At 37.3% G+C, this 17,810-nt stretch overlaps 1 protein-coding gene across 1 annotated transcript in view; it reads left to right on the plus strand.

Annotated features, from left to right (window-relative positions):
- The window catches only part of elp4 (elongator acetyltransferase complex subunit 4), a 75,212-nt gene that overhangs the window by 32,206 nt on the left and 25,196 nt on the right, over window positions 1–17,810 (plus strand). The window contains exons 8-9 of the mRNA XM_065294445.2: window positions 2,456–2,564; window positions 8,144–8,250. Of these exons, the coding sequence (XP_065150517.1) occupies window positions 2,456–2,564; window positions 8,144–8,250 (216 nt within the window). The remainder of the gene's footprint in view (window positions 1–2,455; window positions 2,565–8,143; window positions 8,251–17,810) is intronic.

Genomic DNA, 17,810 nt, shown 5'->3' on the forward strand with positions numbered 1-17,810 from the left:
CTCAAGCATTGGCAAACATTGTGGACACATTATTAAAGGAATATTCCGCTTTCATAATTTACTCCTAGATATTTATGTCTTTCTTTGTTCAGTCAAAAATAAATAATTTTTTTTGTGGAAAACATTCCCGGATTTTTCTCCATATAGTGGACTTTAGTGGACCTCAACAGTTTACAGTTTCAATTCGGCTTCAAAGGGCTCTATACGATCCCAACCGAGGCATAAGGGACTTATCTTAAATTTATTGTTTAAAATGGTCCGCAAATGTGCCTTTCAAATATGTAACAACTGAACTTTCCACGTGATTACGCAATGCTAAGATCACACTGACACGTGAAGTCCAATTTATAGTCGTGCGCAAAGTCTACACCATAAGTTATCCGTAGCCTGAGCGTAGCTCGGCATAGTCTGATGTGCACCTCGCCAAAATTTTAACAGCGCGTCTGTTCTACTTGGACCGTAAACGCTTTGATTGGTCCACTAGAACCCCTCCTTTCAGGTAAAAACAACTGCATCATAGGTATTTTCTTTTGCGACGATGAGAACAAACATGGGTCAAGTTGAGGAGTGATTAAGCTCAAACTGCAACAGAAGTCACTGTTTATTTACTTCCATCATTGCTGTTCATCTCAAAACATACACAATAAGTTGCTGTTTCTTCTTTTTTTGTGGGTTTTCTGGCAAAGCTGCTTTTTCACGTTTTGGTCACGTGTGGATACTGCTTACCAGCGACAAAAACGACAAAAAAGTATATATTAAAACCGACGCGTAACCTAGGCCGTTGCGGCTACGCCGTAGAACCTACGCACAACTATAATGAGCCCTTAACACAGCTGGTGCAAGACGAGAAATTGTGGTGTAAAAGTAATTTTTTTTATTTATTTTTTAAAATGATGATGGATTCACTAGATAAGACCCAGTGGCAGCCGGTGACTTATTTTTTTGAGGGCGCACAATGCGAAGTTCGTCACAACATGTATGTAGCCCGTCATGTGTGTGGTTCAAAAATCACATGTCTTGCCAAAATAAGTGCCTGCTGCAGACGCGTCTAAAGGGTTTAGGATAAAAGAGACGCTCGCGTTTGCCAGATACTCGCATAATCTCGTGCGTAATCAGAGTTTAATGTTATGGGGGTGTCTTGCGTGTATTTTGTAAACGTGAGCGTCTCTTTTATCATAAACGGTTTTGACACAGGCACTTATTTTGACAAAACACGTGATGCACACAGGATCTCTCGACACGCAAGACACATATTTTGGAAAAGGGAACCACACACATGATACTCCGAACACTTATTTTGAATTAGCGCATCTTCGGATGAGGAGTCAGGAGCCGCCACTGATAAGACCCTTATGCCTCAGTTGGGATCGTTTAGAGCTCTTTGAAGCTGCATTGAAACTGTAAACTGTTGAGGTCCACACAAATCTTGGAATGTTTCTTTAAAAAACTTCTTTCTTTCTTTCTTCTTGACTAAACAAAGAAAGACATAAACGTTTTGGATAACATGGGAGTGAATAAATTATTGGGATTTTTTTATGAAAGTTGAGTAATCCTTTAATAAGATTTTCTGGTTGGTTGCTAACTCCCCTAAGCCTGCATCCTATTTCGCCTACTTATACTATGCCCTAAAAGTATGTAATAGTTTTGTTATGGTAAAGTATAGACTGAACATAGCCAAAGAAGCTAGCATGGCGTTTACAAGAAAAAGAAAGAAAGAAAAGCGACGTACTACTTTCGACTACTGATGGTGTGCGATTTCGAGACTCTCCTTCTATTTAGATATGCAGAATTTTACCCCCAGGTGTTAAGCTAAAAGTATAATTCTGTTTTACGGATATGCAAGGGTCCACGTACAGTGCGCGTGACCCAAATGTCGTCATTAAAATAGTATGTGCGCACTTTACGTACACCGCCAGATTTTTGTTTTGTTATGCGCATACTTGAAAATGTATTATGTAGCCCAGGAGATGCATTGCATTTTGTCGCAATGCGCATGTGTCGAACGTCTGTGTCAAATAAACTATACTTTGCAGGGCTGTGTGTTCGACCGTGCACGTACGTTCACATGCACGTAAAAAACAAACTATACTCCGGCCTTTAGTCATCAGATTTTTTGGAAAAGCAATGTTACCTTTTTCAAACATATTAATATTCATAGCACACTCAATGCATTTCAATAATTATGTTGCCAAATAAAGAAAGAATCCCTGCACTCTTCCAACCTTTCTTGTGTGCATGGATCAATAGAAAGCCATTCAAATGGCTAATTTTGTGTTGTCTTCAAAAGTTATTAATTTTTCAAAATAGCACATAAATCAAGCAGGCACTTGGGCAAGCAGCCTTCTTTATTTCTACAACTATGTTGTAGCCTCGCTGCTTGTAAATATTTCATTGGACGTATTTCTCATGTATGTCTGGTTTTGTTCACCTCTACCCATTTATCTCTCACTCACAGAACCGAGCTGTAATGGGAAAAATAATCAGATTGAGTGACACAGCCATCGCTCTGGAGTCATTTAAAGGTTCAGAGAAAGAGACCAACCCACTTTACAAAGATTACCACGGTGAGATAAACAGCGCATTCCAAAACACAAACATATGAAATGTTTGATAAAACCAATATTAATAATGCTCATGCATATTGTTTGAACAAGCTGTTAAGAGATGCTGAACCGAGGGACTTTACATTTGTGCATTTGACAGACGTTCTTAATATCCATAAAATGACTTCCAGTACAGTGAAATATTGTGAAGTGTTTCTTGAGATCAAACCCATGACCCTTGCGCTGCTAATGCAATGCTCTACCAACTGAGTTTCAATCCCGAGCCGTATCTAATATCAGACCACTCACATCACCATAGCAACTATGTAGTAGCAACATGCTAAAGACCACTCACATCATCAAAGCAGCTGTATAATAATGCCATGGCAACCACTCGGATACCCCAGAATGATGCTGGCCAATGTTGCACACATTTTCCAATCTAGTTTAAATGTTGTTTTATTGGTCCCTGGTCTTATTTGTGTGTTTTGCATCAGTCGACACAGACGGACGCGTGTGCAGTAAAGTGCATTAGTAGTGGTGGGGCAGGCAGGGTGGACGTCTCTCCGGCTGTCAGCTCACGTTAGTGTGACACTGTTCAATCAGACGTGCTCCTTGGCAGACAGGCCGGGGGGAGATTCAGCTGCCACGGCAAACACTAACCCAAACCCCCACCCCCTCCGCCCCATACAAGCACACATCATGGCCCTCAGGGGCCGCAGAGTTGAAGAATCGATATTTTCATACGGTCAGACTACAGATTCAGACTCTGTAGTTTTTTCTCTTTATTTACCTGTTTTTCATCATATAGTCTTTCCCTCCTCATCTCTTTGTGTTGCATGTGGTATATGTTCATCTTTCCCTTTTTCTGTAAAGGTCAGTTTGTTTACAGACTGTCATCTCTCTCTCTCCTCCTTCACTTTCCCATCTTGTTTTTTTCCCATGTTGCTTATTTGCTCTATAGGTCCTGTTTGGCTGAAGTAGGTGTGGTTTACTAATATCAATCACCTGAGATTTAATTTGTACGTTCATATGCACGTTGCCAAAGCCTGTGCACTCTTATGTGATTGATGTCAATTTGAGCAATGTGTTCTGAGCAGGGGTTCCCAAACTGGGGACCGCGACCAACAAGTGGGTCTCAAAGGGAAATAAGGTGGGAGTAACTCATAGGGCCCTATTTTAACGATCTGAAACGCAAGTGCGAAGCGCAAAGCGCAAGTGACTTTGTGGGCGGATCTTGGGCGCTGTTGCTATTTTCCCGGCGGGAGAAATAACTCTTGCGCCAGGCGCAAATCAATAAGGGGTTGGTCTGAAGTAGGTTCCTTATTCATAGGTGTGGTTTGGGCGTAACGTCACATAAACCAATCAGAACGTCATCCAACATTCCCTTTAAACGCAAGTGTGCAAGTTCCATGGCGGGTTGCTATTATGACGGATTTACCAGGCGCACGCCAGGAGCGGTTCACAGCCGAGGAGACCGACGTTCTTGTAAGAGCAGTCAAAGACAGAGAAGTTGTTTTGTATGGGGATAGGAGAAACCCGCCCAAATCAGCGTAGGTTAAACAGGAGTGAGAGGAAATACCCACAATTGTCTCATCAGCTGGCATCCCCAGGACGTTGCGCCGCAAGCGTTACAATGATGTCAGGAGACGGGGGAATCCCAAGACACCAGCAGAGGACATCGCTGCGTCCACCCTCACAGCTGAAAGCCAAGAAACGCTAGCAGTCCAACCCCAAAGTACTCTTACAAATCAAGTTCACATACATTAAGGTTTCTTATGAAAACATTTTAATTATTATTTACATAAAATAAACGTAATACAGCCACACAACAAACTTATGAAAATATTGTAATAGTTATTTGCATGATAATTTTTTCACCACAATGCTCACCACTATGATTTCCCTTATCTCATGTGTTAATATTTTTTATTGTAACAATTTATGATTTTCAAAAATAACAGTTGCATCTGTGTAGATGAGATAAGCAAATTGGTTTGACTAGTTTTTTCTGGTCAGTGGCGGAATTGTTTTTTGAAACTGCAAAATAGCATTAGGGATGGTTTGCGGCGGAACACGCCTCCTTTTCTGCGCTGAACGCCCAGGGAGCGCAAGTTCATTCCCTAGTTTGCCGACGTGCGTTTGTGGAGGGAAAAAAACTGTGCGCCGGTGCAAAATACGAATTATACATGCGTCACTGACAAAGATAGGGCCCATAGACTGTAAAAGAATTGCCATAGTGTCTGTAACGTCACTCATAGGTTTGTTAAGAGCTTTTTTGAAACCTATAGTTGACTGGGCCTGCCGGCACCATCTTGGCAGTGTGTTATTGTGCATCACTTGCGGATAACTGAAAATTGGCAAAAAGTGTGTAAACACATTTATTTCTGTTGTAAAGTTGGGCATTTTAACAAAAGGGTGCCATGGGATTGACTTCCTTTTGAAGCCAGCCTGTAGTGGCCTGTCGATGAATTGCAGTTTACGTTTAAGACCGGAATGTTACCCCTTGGAATGACTAAGCTTGGCTGTGCATTACACTTAAAAAATAAAGAAAAATCTACTAACAATTAAAAAAAAAAAGTGCACACATTTATTGTGTTTGGATATGCAAGCAGTGCATTTATAGTGAGTATGAGGAATATTTTTCTGGATCTGCACCTGCCTGTCCACCTCAAATATAACAATTTTGATTGCTTAAAGGAGTAGTCCACTATGGTAAAAAAATACTATGGTAAGTCAATGGGCCCCATCTATAAAGTGGACTACACCTTTAAGATTTTTTTTAGCATTGATGAGTTTTAAAGTCGCCATGAAATCAAAATGTAAAATAATTTTTTATATATATAAAAGTGTAGTATTTATTATAAATGAATAATCTGTGCACTTTATTATTTCTTAAAAATTCATCTGCCTTGATGACTTTAATCAAAGACGTTAACCTTCTCAAAACGGAAGGGCACAAGGGCGGTAATTATCATTTAGCAGCATGGCCCAACGAGGGTTGGGAATCAAATTTTTGGTTATTGTTTTTTACCCCTTTGGAAACGAAACCCAAGAATTGTTAGGAATCTGAATCGATAAGGGAAATCGAATTTGGAATCGGAATCGATAAATTTGAAATGATGCCCAACCCTAGGCCCAACTTCCAACGTTTCAATAAGTTTTCGATGGACAAAATCAAGTACCGCCCTACGTTTTTTCTCATTTTGAAATCCGTTTCACTTAGATACGTGACGATACCAAAAATAAGACATTTACGAAATGTGTTGACTTCTGGAAAATATACAAACACTAATCAAGTATTTCAGGAACTGTTTGTTTTGAATGTTTATGAACAATATGCAGTTTCCTCATAGAAAGTTATAAAACTTTGATAAAAATCTAATAAATATTAATAATTACAATTACAGAGGAATTAACTATTAAGATTTTTGCCATAACCGGGCAATCCTATTTTGCAGTTAAATTTCGTTCATGACAAATGTGGAACAAATGTGTGTTTTTTTCCCCTATATTTGTATTAAAAAGAAAAAAATCTTTTGTTGGGTCTTGAGATTGATTATACCTGTTTAGTGCTTCCCGAATTAAACAACTGTAAGTCACTGTAAGTCACTTTGGATATAGACGTATGCCGAATGCATAAGAGCAGCTGTTTTTCATGACATTTTTGAAACACTACAACTTCTTTGTAAACAAATATAATGTTTTGGCGAAATGTAAAGTGTGCATATATGTACTTTTTGTTTCTGTTGGAGGCATTGTGTGCTTGTTGGGTTGGCATGTGCACACTTTTCTTTAAAGGAGTCATAGGGCCCTATCTTGCACCCAGCGCAATTGACTTTGTCAGTGATGCATGTATCATTCGTATTTTGCACCGGCGCACAGCGGGTTTTTCCCTCCACAAACGCACGTCGGCAAACTAGGGAATGAACTTGCGCTCCCTGGGCGGTTCAGCGCAAAAAAGGAGGCATGTTTCAGTGCAAACCATCCCTGATGCTATTTTGCAGTTTCAAAAAACAATTGCGCCAATTGAAAAAAATCATCCCATAACTTAGTTTTGGTAAACCATTATCTGCAAGCATGTGAAAAAAAATAGGTCTTTCAGATTATGCCTCTTTTGTGATGTAGGTAGCGAGTCTTATTATAATAATACCGCCCCTTAATCTGCACTATCCAACCACAGCAATGCCATTTAGTTCAGAGAGAGAGAGAGCAAAAGAAAAATCATTGACAGCACAATTGAATTTCAATTTCAAATCACCATTATGGTGATCAGTGTTTGCATTTCATCAGCTCATTTGCATTTTAAAGGACACACCCAAAAACTTAATATTTTTGCTCACACCTACAAAGGGCCAATTTTAACATGTTATAGTAAATTATTTGTGGGGTATTTTGAGATAAAACTTCACATACACACTCTGAGGACACCAAATATTTATTTTACATCTTTAAAAAAAATCTCATAATATGACCCTTTAAGGTCTTCCTAGTATCATTCATCGTATTATTTATACTTCAGATGCTTGGACATAAATAAGACAAATAAAATCGTACACACTTAACAAGTGAATCATTTACAGATGTCTCTTTAACCCGTGTGTACTAATTTTTATTTTGTTTTTGAAAATTAATGTAAGAATTTGCCATAGATAATGATTTGTAAAAAAAATTATGAATTAGTGCTTTGCTATAAGGCCTTATAAAGATATTAATGAATGTGAAGACATATATGAGGCTACTCTTTCTCTTCTGTGGTTCGTTCAGAGCACAAAGGATGTTGGGAGACCTGTCAAAGCGAATCAACTCGAGCAGAATCAGTGTAGCGCACGGGTCCGTTTACACACACACACACACACACACATACATGCACGCACACAAACACACACACACACACACACAGGCACACAGGCACACACACACACAGTGCTGGTTTTACAGCAGCATAACTGAGAGGAAAAGAGTAAGTGTAAAAGGTTTTTCTCTTCCCAACACGACCCTGTGTTGACTGACCTTGTTTTACCCCCACCCTTCTCTTTCTCTCCCTAACCAACCCGTTTCTCTCATCCCTCCGCTGAACTTCATCTCTCGTCTGTTTTGGTTTCTGCCCATTGGTGCAGCTAATAAAATAATGGTTTATACAATGCTATAGTGACCAGTGTGAAAGGCGATAGCTTACTGTAAAACTCTCAAGTCAAGACAGACAAAACAAAACCTGGTCAACGTTATTTCCTATTTCCCTCTAATCTTATGTGCATTATATCATTTATAATGGTAATTTTTTTATAAACTACTCTTCTTCGTCTTATCATTGCTCTAAATTTATTGCTGTGCCACAAATTGAGTATTTTTAATAAGATTTATTAAAAACGATTGTTACTGTACTGGATGCTGATTGGTCAATACAGTGTTGCAGTCCTGCTAAAACACATTATACTATGTGATATGATAAAACATCTAATCTCACTATTATTTAAATGCCATTGGCCCATATCACCGTGTCAGGAATGGTGTCGCCATGCAAAGAGGTGGCACATATTTGTTCAATAAAATCAAGTTTTTAATATATTTCATTGGCTGTCGATGTCTTCTCTGTTTAGGTCTCCTACATGTGCGTCAGGTGCCCCGTCTGAACTGTCTGGTTTGTGAGGTGCCGGATGCAAAAGACTTGGCTTTTAAACTAAAGAGAAAGCAGTTTACAATCGAGGTGAGCTCACAGCGATGATGTCACGATACAGCAAGAAAATCTGCACACATCATATAGACCATAACATCCATCAAACATACACATTTTTCGTAAATATATATACTAAAGGACTAGTTGTGACCATTAGCTTTTTTATTCCATGTAAGAAGAGCAAGAAGAGCCATATTTTAATGATTTAAGCGCATGATCTGAAACACAGGTGCACTAAGGGCGAGTCCGAATCCACTTTTGCTATAGTTTAATGACGGAAAAACGGCCAGTGCGAATGGTTGTACCTATTCTTTTAATGAGCCATAGGTGAGTTTTGGGCGTAACGTGCAATAAATCAATCAGAGTCTCATCTTCCATCCCCTTTAAAACCAGTTGCGCTTACACCATGGCAGATTCGCTGTTTACTGTACATTTTGAAATTTGCAAGAGCAAAGACTGAACGCTTCTCCAGGGAGGAAACCAATTCGTCATTACATCATATAGGCAATTCCGATACATGCAAAAACGATCTATTATTACATGTTTATGTACACAATAATAATCTTTTACATTGTAATCCTTTCATTTTTAACATTTGGGCAAAAGGCTCTCAGCAAATATCAGAAAGAACAGTAGTTTAAAACCTAGTGTTTCCATTAACAATTTCTGGCCATAAATCCTAAAGAGTTAAGTTAAGTTAGTTTAATTGCTAATTTTATTCTCTTTACATCTCTCAATCAAGTGCACATATTAGGAGGTGATGGTTATGAATTGATGTTTTCATTAGCTACACTTCACTTATTCCTGTTTGTTTCCCTGAGCTATTGAGTGTCAATGTGAAAAGGTTGAAATGATTGATTTTAACTTGAGCTGTTACACAGGATAACTCTTTTGTGTTAACTTTATTTTCTCTGGTGATAATATGGTACTCAAACAAAATGTTCCCAAATGAATCCATGCAATGCATTGCTCAATAGGTTTTTTATAAAATCCTTCAAACTAAATTTAATATTTATAATGCGCCATTCCTGCCAGTGAGTTAATTGAGTTTACTGGATATGGATATTTTAACTGGTTTGAAACAGGCTGTGTCTTTATAAAATATATACTTTGTTCTTTTGACCAAGCAATTTTAGCATATTCTTCTTACCACAGCAGATTACAATGCTCACAGTATCACATGAATCTACACCTTTAGCAAAAAAATTTTTTTTGTTCATAATAGTTTTGCAAAAAAACTTTATATGCTGTTGTGCAGTAGTCTAATCAAAATTAATATAAGTAAACAAATAATATGTTTTAGTATATCCAAGTATTTTTGAGGTAAAGATCTCATCTTCGGTAAATCGGTTAGATTTGTTCACATCAGAAATTTTATGCAGTTTAACTTGTATGTGGCATTCATTTTAAACTTTGGTTGTGTTTACTACCAATATAAACTTTTCAGTTCTCTCACACACACTCACAAAATCTAACCAGTAAGTGTCTGTCCATCAAATGGAGACAAATGAAAGGGCTCGGGTCCCCACCATTGGCCCCCAATTAAACTCTCACTGTTGAAGCTGTTAATAGTTAATCTGAAAGTGTATTGTCCCACAAGAACCAAGAGTCTTTAGTTTTCAGTGCTGTTTAGGCCGAGACCTCTCATCCACTCCTCGGTAAATTTATAGAGTCAATAAAAGTCAAGGTGGCTTCCATCAATGGCTGTTTAATGAGCAGTCGACTCTTTGAAGTTTGTGGTGGTCGGCCTGAAATGAAGCTTGGGGTTTTAAAGCATTGAAGAATTTGAGTGTGACTTTCAGTTTTGGACAATATGGGATGTTTCTGAAAATCACCTTCCGGTCTCTCCAACACGGAAGTGACTTAAACTTCAATTCATCCACTCAATCCCATAGATCCCCAATTTTAAAATGCTCAACTTTAACACAGAAAAATATGTTTACAGCCTGATACAAAACGTGTTTTGGTCTATATAGCATGACTTTGAGAAGGGTTATTTTTTTTGTAACTCATTTGTTAGAATTATTTTAATCATTAAAATTCTGCATAATTAAGGGTGTGGCCACTTGACTGACAGGTGGATTGCTGCTGCTGTACCATTGAGCTAGGTGGGACTTGTTTCAGAGACCTAAACTCCACCCGCATTCCACCTCTGCCCATTTCTGGTTATCTGGGAGTGACGCGTCATGACGCCAAGATAGCGACATCCATATTTTTATACAGTCTATGCTTTTCACCCATCTATTTTAATATATTGTTTATCCAATCGAAATATATCCTGCAAGCCTGATCTCACGAGAATTTGTACATATTTTACGAGTTGACTAATTTGTATGAATTCGTACAAAGTTAATTGTATAAAAACGTACGATTATTAAAACTATACCAAAACCCCACCACTATACCAACGTCACAGGGGCAAAGGCAAGTCGTACAAAAATGTATGAAGATGGTTGTATGAATTACAAATTAGCCACCTCGTAAAATACGTACGAATTGCCATTAGATGGCATTGATTCGTCATATGTCATTGCAAATAAGAATATATTTTTATAAGGAATGCTTTGAGTGCATTGAGTGCAATGTGCTTTATCCACATTAAATTTTTACATCCTGATCTATATAGCCAACAAGCAGGCTTTTGACAAATACTGTTGAAGCAGTACAGTCACGAACGCAAACAAATGTGCTGTGAAGGGTTTACATTAGGTGAAATGAAATTAATGTCATTGACTTTGCCCTGCAGGGTGCAGGTAGCGTGTCTGTGTGTTTTCGGTTCGTCTCTATCAGCCCTTCAGTGGAGGACACATTTGTATTTGTCTGATTTTACTGCACTTCGATCCCCTGTTAAACATATTGCTGATAACATTGCAACACGATTGCCATTATTGCATCCTTCATTTCCACAAAGAACGCCACAAACCTCTTCACCGTCTGTTCGAGATGAGTCAGTGTGAATCACAGGTCATAGACGTGTTTGTGTTTGAAGGTTGATTGACAGGCCAAGTGTGTGTCAGTCAGGTCATTCATAGTGCACATGTCAATCAAAGATTGGCCACGTCATGACTACAGAAAGATCAGTTCACACACATCGAAACCATGATAGACATGCAAAGATCTCAGTAAATATTTAGGTGTGTGAATATCATTGATTTTTTTTCTTTTTAGGATTACAGTATTACAGAATGAGATTGTAAGAAGGAAACTGAGAATTGGAAGATTGATCTTCAATATAGGGAATAATATTTATGTTTTGTTATGGCCTAGATGAAATAGACAGCTGTTTAATACTTATCAATTCTGTTACAGCAAAAGATATAAAAATGTTTATAATACGGTTCGTTTCAGTCATTGATTTGGATTGGTCATCAGCTGTGCTTTATTTACGATAAAACACATTTATGAATGATGCACCCATAGTACATGAAACATGTGTTAATACATACTTTTTTGCTTTAATATTTGTATTTTTTACCGTTTTATAAAACGGCTGTATTGCGAAAAAGTCCCGACTGAAGGTGTTGCATTGACTATGCTTTGCATCTTGCCAAACAAAGCACTTCAGCCATGACTTAGGATACGTTTACATTGAAACGATCTGAAAAGAAAATGTAAAAGTTGCGTTGCGTTATCACTTTTTATTCCACGTTCATAGTCCGCGCGCCTGCGTACAACCTTCTTCCTTGTTCTCCCAGGTCTCATCCAAAGCCTTTGGTTTGCCTCAGATGAATTGGTGCAACAACAATTTGATAGAGGTAATAAATGTGCCTTCTCTGATCAGTAATACTAGCTGTGAATATTGCGTACAACTGCTGAAAAGAATCTTGTATATTCATCAGAGCTGCTATGGCAACTTGAAGGTCCGACGTATAGAAATAATCCGACATGTTTGTTGTTATTTTCCTGAACTGGCGCATGCCTGTGACGTAAACGCGTATGCGACGAAAGCCACCGTGAGCAGACTTTTGTGTTTTTACCCTTTAGACGGGAACTCGTAAGTAGATCGTTTGTAAGATTTCCACTCTGGGGGGTGGTTTCACTTTTTTGCGTTTTTAAGCCCCAAAAACGCAGCCGCCGTGTAAACGAAAGGCACATCCGATAAAATATTTTTAGGTTTTACCCTTGGTAGTAATGCAGCACGATGTGCAGCAGAGTTACACCGTGGGTGTGCATTATCTTCAATTATACTACGGGTCTGTTGAATGCTGTATTCTGATGAAATGTTGAGAAATGTTCCACGAGTATGCATTAATTTTTGATAACGCACACCTAACTTGTCAAATGTCTTAAAAATAGACACCAGAGGTATGTTTGTGGTAACAGTGGTATAAGCAGAATAATTGACTCCGGTCCTTTGAATTATTTGAAAATAATGATCACCCGCGGTGCGTTGTGCCGCAATACCACCTAGGGTGTGCGTTATTTTCCTATAATTCAACGGCCCGTTGTCAATTATTCCTTACATAATTCAAAGGACCAGAGTCAATTATTCCTCTTATACCACGGTTACCACAAACTTTGCTCTGGTGGTTAATAAAAGACATTTGACATGTCAGGTGTGCGTACATTGACAAATATATATATATATATATATATATATATATGTATATATAAATGTATATATGTATATATATATATATATGTGTGTGTTTAAATGTGTCCATCATGTGTCATATTTTAAGTTTTACTGCAGTCTGTTATGATTAAATGTTAGAGAATTGCAATCAAATATTTCTGAACTTGATTCACGAGCTAGGTCACAGAGGTTATGTTTGTCTGTTGGAGCGAGGTGTCTGTGTTGTAATGTAATTAATTTAGGTTGGTCTACATGCTGTCACTCAGTTACCCAGAGAAGCGTTTACCTGCTTGTCTTTGACTGACTGGTAAAGTTCAGTTGGCGGTTGATGAGCAGTCAATTACCCAGAATGCCCTGCGGTCAGAATTAACCCCTGTCCCTGTTCCGGCAGGTAGAAAGAGAGAGGGTTACGAGGAAGAGCGTAATTAACAAACACTCTTGCATTTACCCGCGTGCCGATCGATCCGTCGCTTGACATCGAGTACCTGTATATGCGATACACTGACAGTTTTGATATGGATATTGGAGGTAGTATGTCATTAAACTGTATTATCCCCTGAATGACTTGTGACCCAGACTTGAGACAAAAACACACCTTAAGGGACACAGGATTTGGTTAAAATTAGTCGCGGGTTATGAAGAGGCATTCGTGTCAAATTGAGCTGAGGGCTGTTTTTAATGGGAGACGTTGTATTGTTTAACTCAAAGTGCTTAAATGCCAGTGAAGTTTTAGCAGATATTTCAAACTTGTGTGGGCATATTTAAGATGATGTGTCACGAACATTCGTTTAGTAATTCTCCTAATCGCTCAAGCATTCCTTAAGTAATTGTTTTCTTGTTGTCGTGTCAGAGTTTTAAATGTTTAGTTCCTGGGGCGAGATCTTGATGGATCGGTGGTGTTTGGGTTTGGTTGAAATTTGGGCCATGGCTCTTCTGCATTGAGTCGAACTCCTAGCCGTCCTGTGAATCAATTGTGAAGTTTTTTAATAGTATGGCACAATATATAGACCAGAATGGCAGATATAATCCAAGTATCTTAACAAAATCAATACAAACAAAAACAAATAATTTAAAAATAGATATAAGAAGAAATATTTAATCTAGATTAATCGCATGATTGTCATGAGTTAACTCACGATTAATCGCAAATTAATCACACATTTTTATCTGTTTATCTGATAAATTTACCTTAATTTAACACTTTTCAAGTTTTTAAAACTCTAATCAACATGGGTGTGGACAAATATAGATGCTTTATGCAAATATATGTTTATTATTATTGAAAGCGTCAGCAAAAAGTATTTTGAAAAAAAATCCAGTTTAAGTTTTTTAAGGTTCATAAACAAAATCACTGCATCCATACCTAAAAATCACAGGTAAAAACAATATCAATATATGTTAAAGTTTTGTCTTTATTTTATCGTTTGATTGACATTGAGTAGTTTTAAGATCTACTGTACTGCAAGGATCTCATATAATGTTACACATCAGATATTTTTCCACCAACATTTACTTAAGACATAACAGATTATATCTGCGTGAATTCTTATCAATACAAACATTTTTAAAACTGTAATTCTGTCTATGTATTCAATGCATATATCGGGTCGCGCACCTGTGTGCATGCTTCAGATGTGTTTGTCAGCGCAAGAAAGATCGTTTGGTCACACTTTATTTTACGGTATCACTGTTACAATGTAATTATACATTTAAGTACTAAGTAATAATCATTAACAACATGTACTTACTATAGGTTTGGGGTTAGGAATAGGGTTTGGTTTAGGGTTAGTTGCATGAGATTATGCATAATTAACTGTTATTAATATAATAATTACATGTAACATGTGTAACAAAGACACCGTAAAATAAAGTGTTACCGATCGTTTTTAAGTCTTGTTGCTCTTAATAACTCTTTTAACATTAGTCAGGTGCCAAACTTTATCGCTCTTATTAACTCATTTAACATCAAGCAAGTCCTGCATTTTATTTTATAATTCCTGCATGTTTTAAAACCGAAACCAAATCTCAGGTGCTCAAGTGGATGGACACGTATCATTGTATTAGTTAAGCATTTAGGACAGTACACCTCTTAGAAAACGTACAAATAAAGATAATTGTTGGAGTTTGATGACGTTTTACTGTCTAAGGCTGCGTTTCAATTTATCCAACAACGTGCTAGGCCAAGGGTTAAACAGAAATTTCGTGTTGCGTAATCTAACATTAATAAAATTAGTTTCGTTAAAATGAATTATGTTAATGGGATTATTAACGTGCTAATTTTGACAGCCCTAATTTGTAAAATATCATTTAAAAGTTTAGGGTCAGTTATTTATATTTTTTTTAATTTAGAATAATACGAAATTTATGAAAACTATGAATTAACACAATTGAAAATATGTCAATTTTGTTGTTTATTTTATTTTGTATTTTTATATTATTTTTAAGAGTATATGAAGAGCTTCGTTCCAAAACGAGATAACTCTTTTTTATGTTTGTCTATTATTATATCATCTTTTTATTGTGTTTTATTGTGCTACTTAGCTGTTATGAATGCTTAAATAAATAAAAAACAACTGCAGTTTGAGAAAAATCAAAAACAAGATTTTTGAAAAATAGAAAAACGGAGTTATCTCATTTTGGAACCAAACTCTTTAAATATTTTTGATATGGTCTATGTTTGTATGTTGTTTTATGGATTGTCTTATGTATGAATGGGTGAATTTCCTGTCTATACAACAAATTAACGTTCGGTACTAATAAAGTTAAGTAACTAAAATCCCCAAAAATCTGAACAAATCAGAATTTGCAAAAATCTTTTCTTGTCATTTTATCACCCTCCAAGGATTTTTAAACACTATTGAATGAGATCACATCTATTATGTTTTTTATTGGCTGCCTTTTCTTCATTATTTTTAGATATATTTGATTTTGATATGTGTCTTCTAGTGTCTTCTACACGTGCGACAAACAACTATTTATGTGTGACTGTGACCTAACCCAATACCAATTTATTAAACATTTATATTTGATATTGCACATTATATTTCATAAATCCAATCACCCCAAACTCTCTTTGCCTTCTCTTTGGCATGAACAAAGCTGACACTGTTTGTCAAAGCACCAAAACACTATACTGTTTTTGCCCTGAAATATGAAGCAATACTTGTGAAGATGACCCCTTTGAAAGATTTGTCTTTTTTAATCCACTCATTATTTTAAACTAAAAAGTCTACTTGCTGTCACTGTGATGGTTGACTTTACATTACAGCTTTGCGTTTTTATATCTTGAGTCAGCTTACATAATAAGGACTGTTTGCCCGTTTGAGCTATTGCTCGTTCAGTGCAATGGGCTTGACATTAGCATTGCTTATTTGCTACCATCTCTGAAGATATAAAATGATGGTTCATTAATAACATTATTATAAAAAAATGAAAGTGCGGCACGTGGTTTTGACTTTCAAAATAAGAGCCAGTGGTTATCGCCATAGAAACCATAGTGTGTTGGTTCTCCACTTGACTCTGGTTTTACACACATTGTTAATCAAACCTGAAATAATTCAACTGGGACCAACCCGGACCCAACTGACCATTTAAAATATAGACCTGGAACCATAAGGGACCCGGGTCCAACTTGAAGACCTCTAATGCAAACAACTCAGCTCAAGTTCAGAAACATGGAAAGATACAATGTGACAATGAGCTCGATTCATGTCGCACCCAATTCGTCGAAAAACAGAGAGCATGCGAACGCACACCAAATTCATTGAGAGAGACACAACGTGCTAACACACAAAAGAACAAAAAAATACAAAATGTAATAATTGGGCGGTTGTTAATATACCTGGGCGGCCCACCCAAGTAAAGTCAATGTGTGAGAAACACTGCATTGTCTACAAAACTAACTGCAGACATTCAAGCAAATGTCTTTAGATTAAAAGGTATGTACTGTAAGGTCGAGATACAGTAAATAGTATTTTGTTCAAGTGACCTTAATCTATTCTATCAAATAAATGAAGCTAAGCTAGAACAAGCATGAGATAAATTGTTAATCAGATCATAATCAAACAGATTAAAGTGAACAATTCTTTACTGATGCTACACTTAAATTTCGACTTGCTATATTATTTATTAATAAGCCCACAGCTTTGGTCTCTATTCATTGAATATCTTACTTAAAAAAACGCAAACTTGCAGTGATTCTATTGAAACACTTTCAAGGCGACACACTGTTTGGGCAAATCTTGCCTTCATCAGCACAGCTCTTCACACCATCGCCCCTCCACTGATTCCGTGTCGGTCAGATCAAAGGTGGAATTTTGATCCCAAGCAGGAGATGTCCATGTAAAAGTGCTCAGGCTTCTCTGTTGGTTCTGGCATGGCTGCTAAAAATAACTTTCCCACACTTTCAAAATGCTCCAAGGGCTTTCGGAGAACCTACTTTCAGCTGTCAGCTAGTTTCTGAAATCTGCATAATAACATTTTGCGATTTGTTAGTAAAATACGTTATATCTGCATATCCTACTCGTAGTTATATTATTTCCACTTGGTGTTGACCCCTGAAATGAAGCTAATTGTGTTACATGACTTTAATATGAATGGGGAAGAGTTCTTTCAAAGGTCACATAAATCAAAACGCAGTCTTTAAACAGACACAGTCGTTGAGTTACTGGCTATAAAACCTTTATGAATTTTATGACCATCTTTACCCCGACACCTACAGCTGGCCCGCTTTTCAAAGGAACTCAAACAGATGACCGAGGTCATTGGAAAAGCATATTGATGAGGACTCAATGCACTTTAATGTAGTTTAATAGATTATTCATGAGTTAAGAATAGGAGGGTCCGGGGTCTGTATTTAAGAATTTTGTTAAGACCAAAGTCCAACTCTGCGGTGGCCGAGGTTTTGTGATCCTGGCTTTGTGAATTATAGCCTAGCTTGGTTATTTCTGCTTTGGACAAACTTTCCCATCGCAGCTCATGAAGGGGCGTAATGCTGAGTGACAGGGGTATTTTG

Source organism: Paramisgurnus dabryanus, chromosome 2, assembly GCF_030506205.2.
Source record: "Paramisgurnus dabryanus chromosome 2, PD_genome_1.1, whole genome shotgun sequence".
NCBI lineage: Eukaryota > Metazoa > Chordata > Actinopteri > Cypriniformes > Cobitidae > Paramisgurnus > Paramisgurnus dabryanus.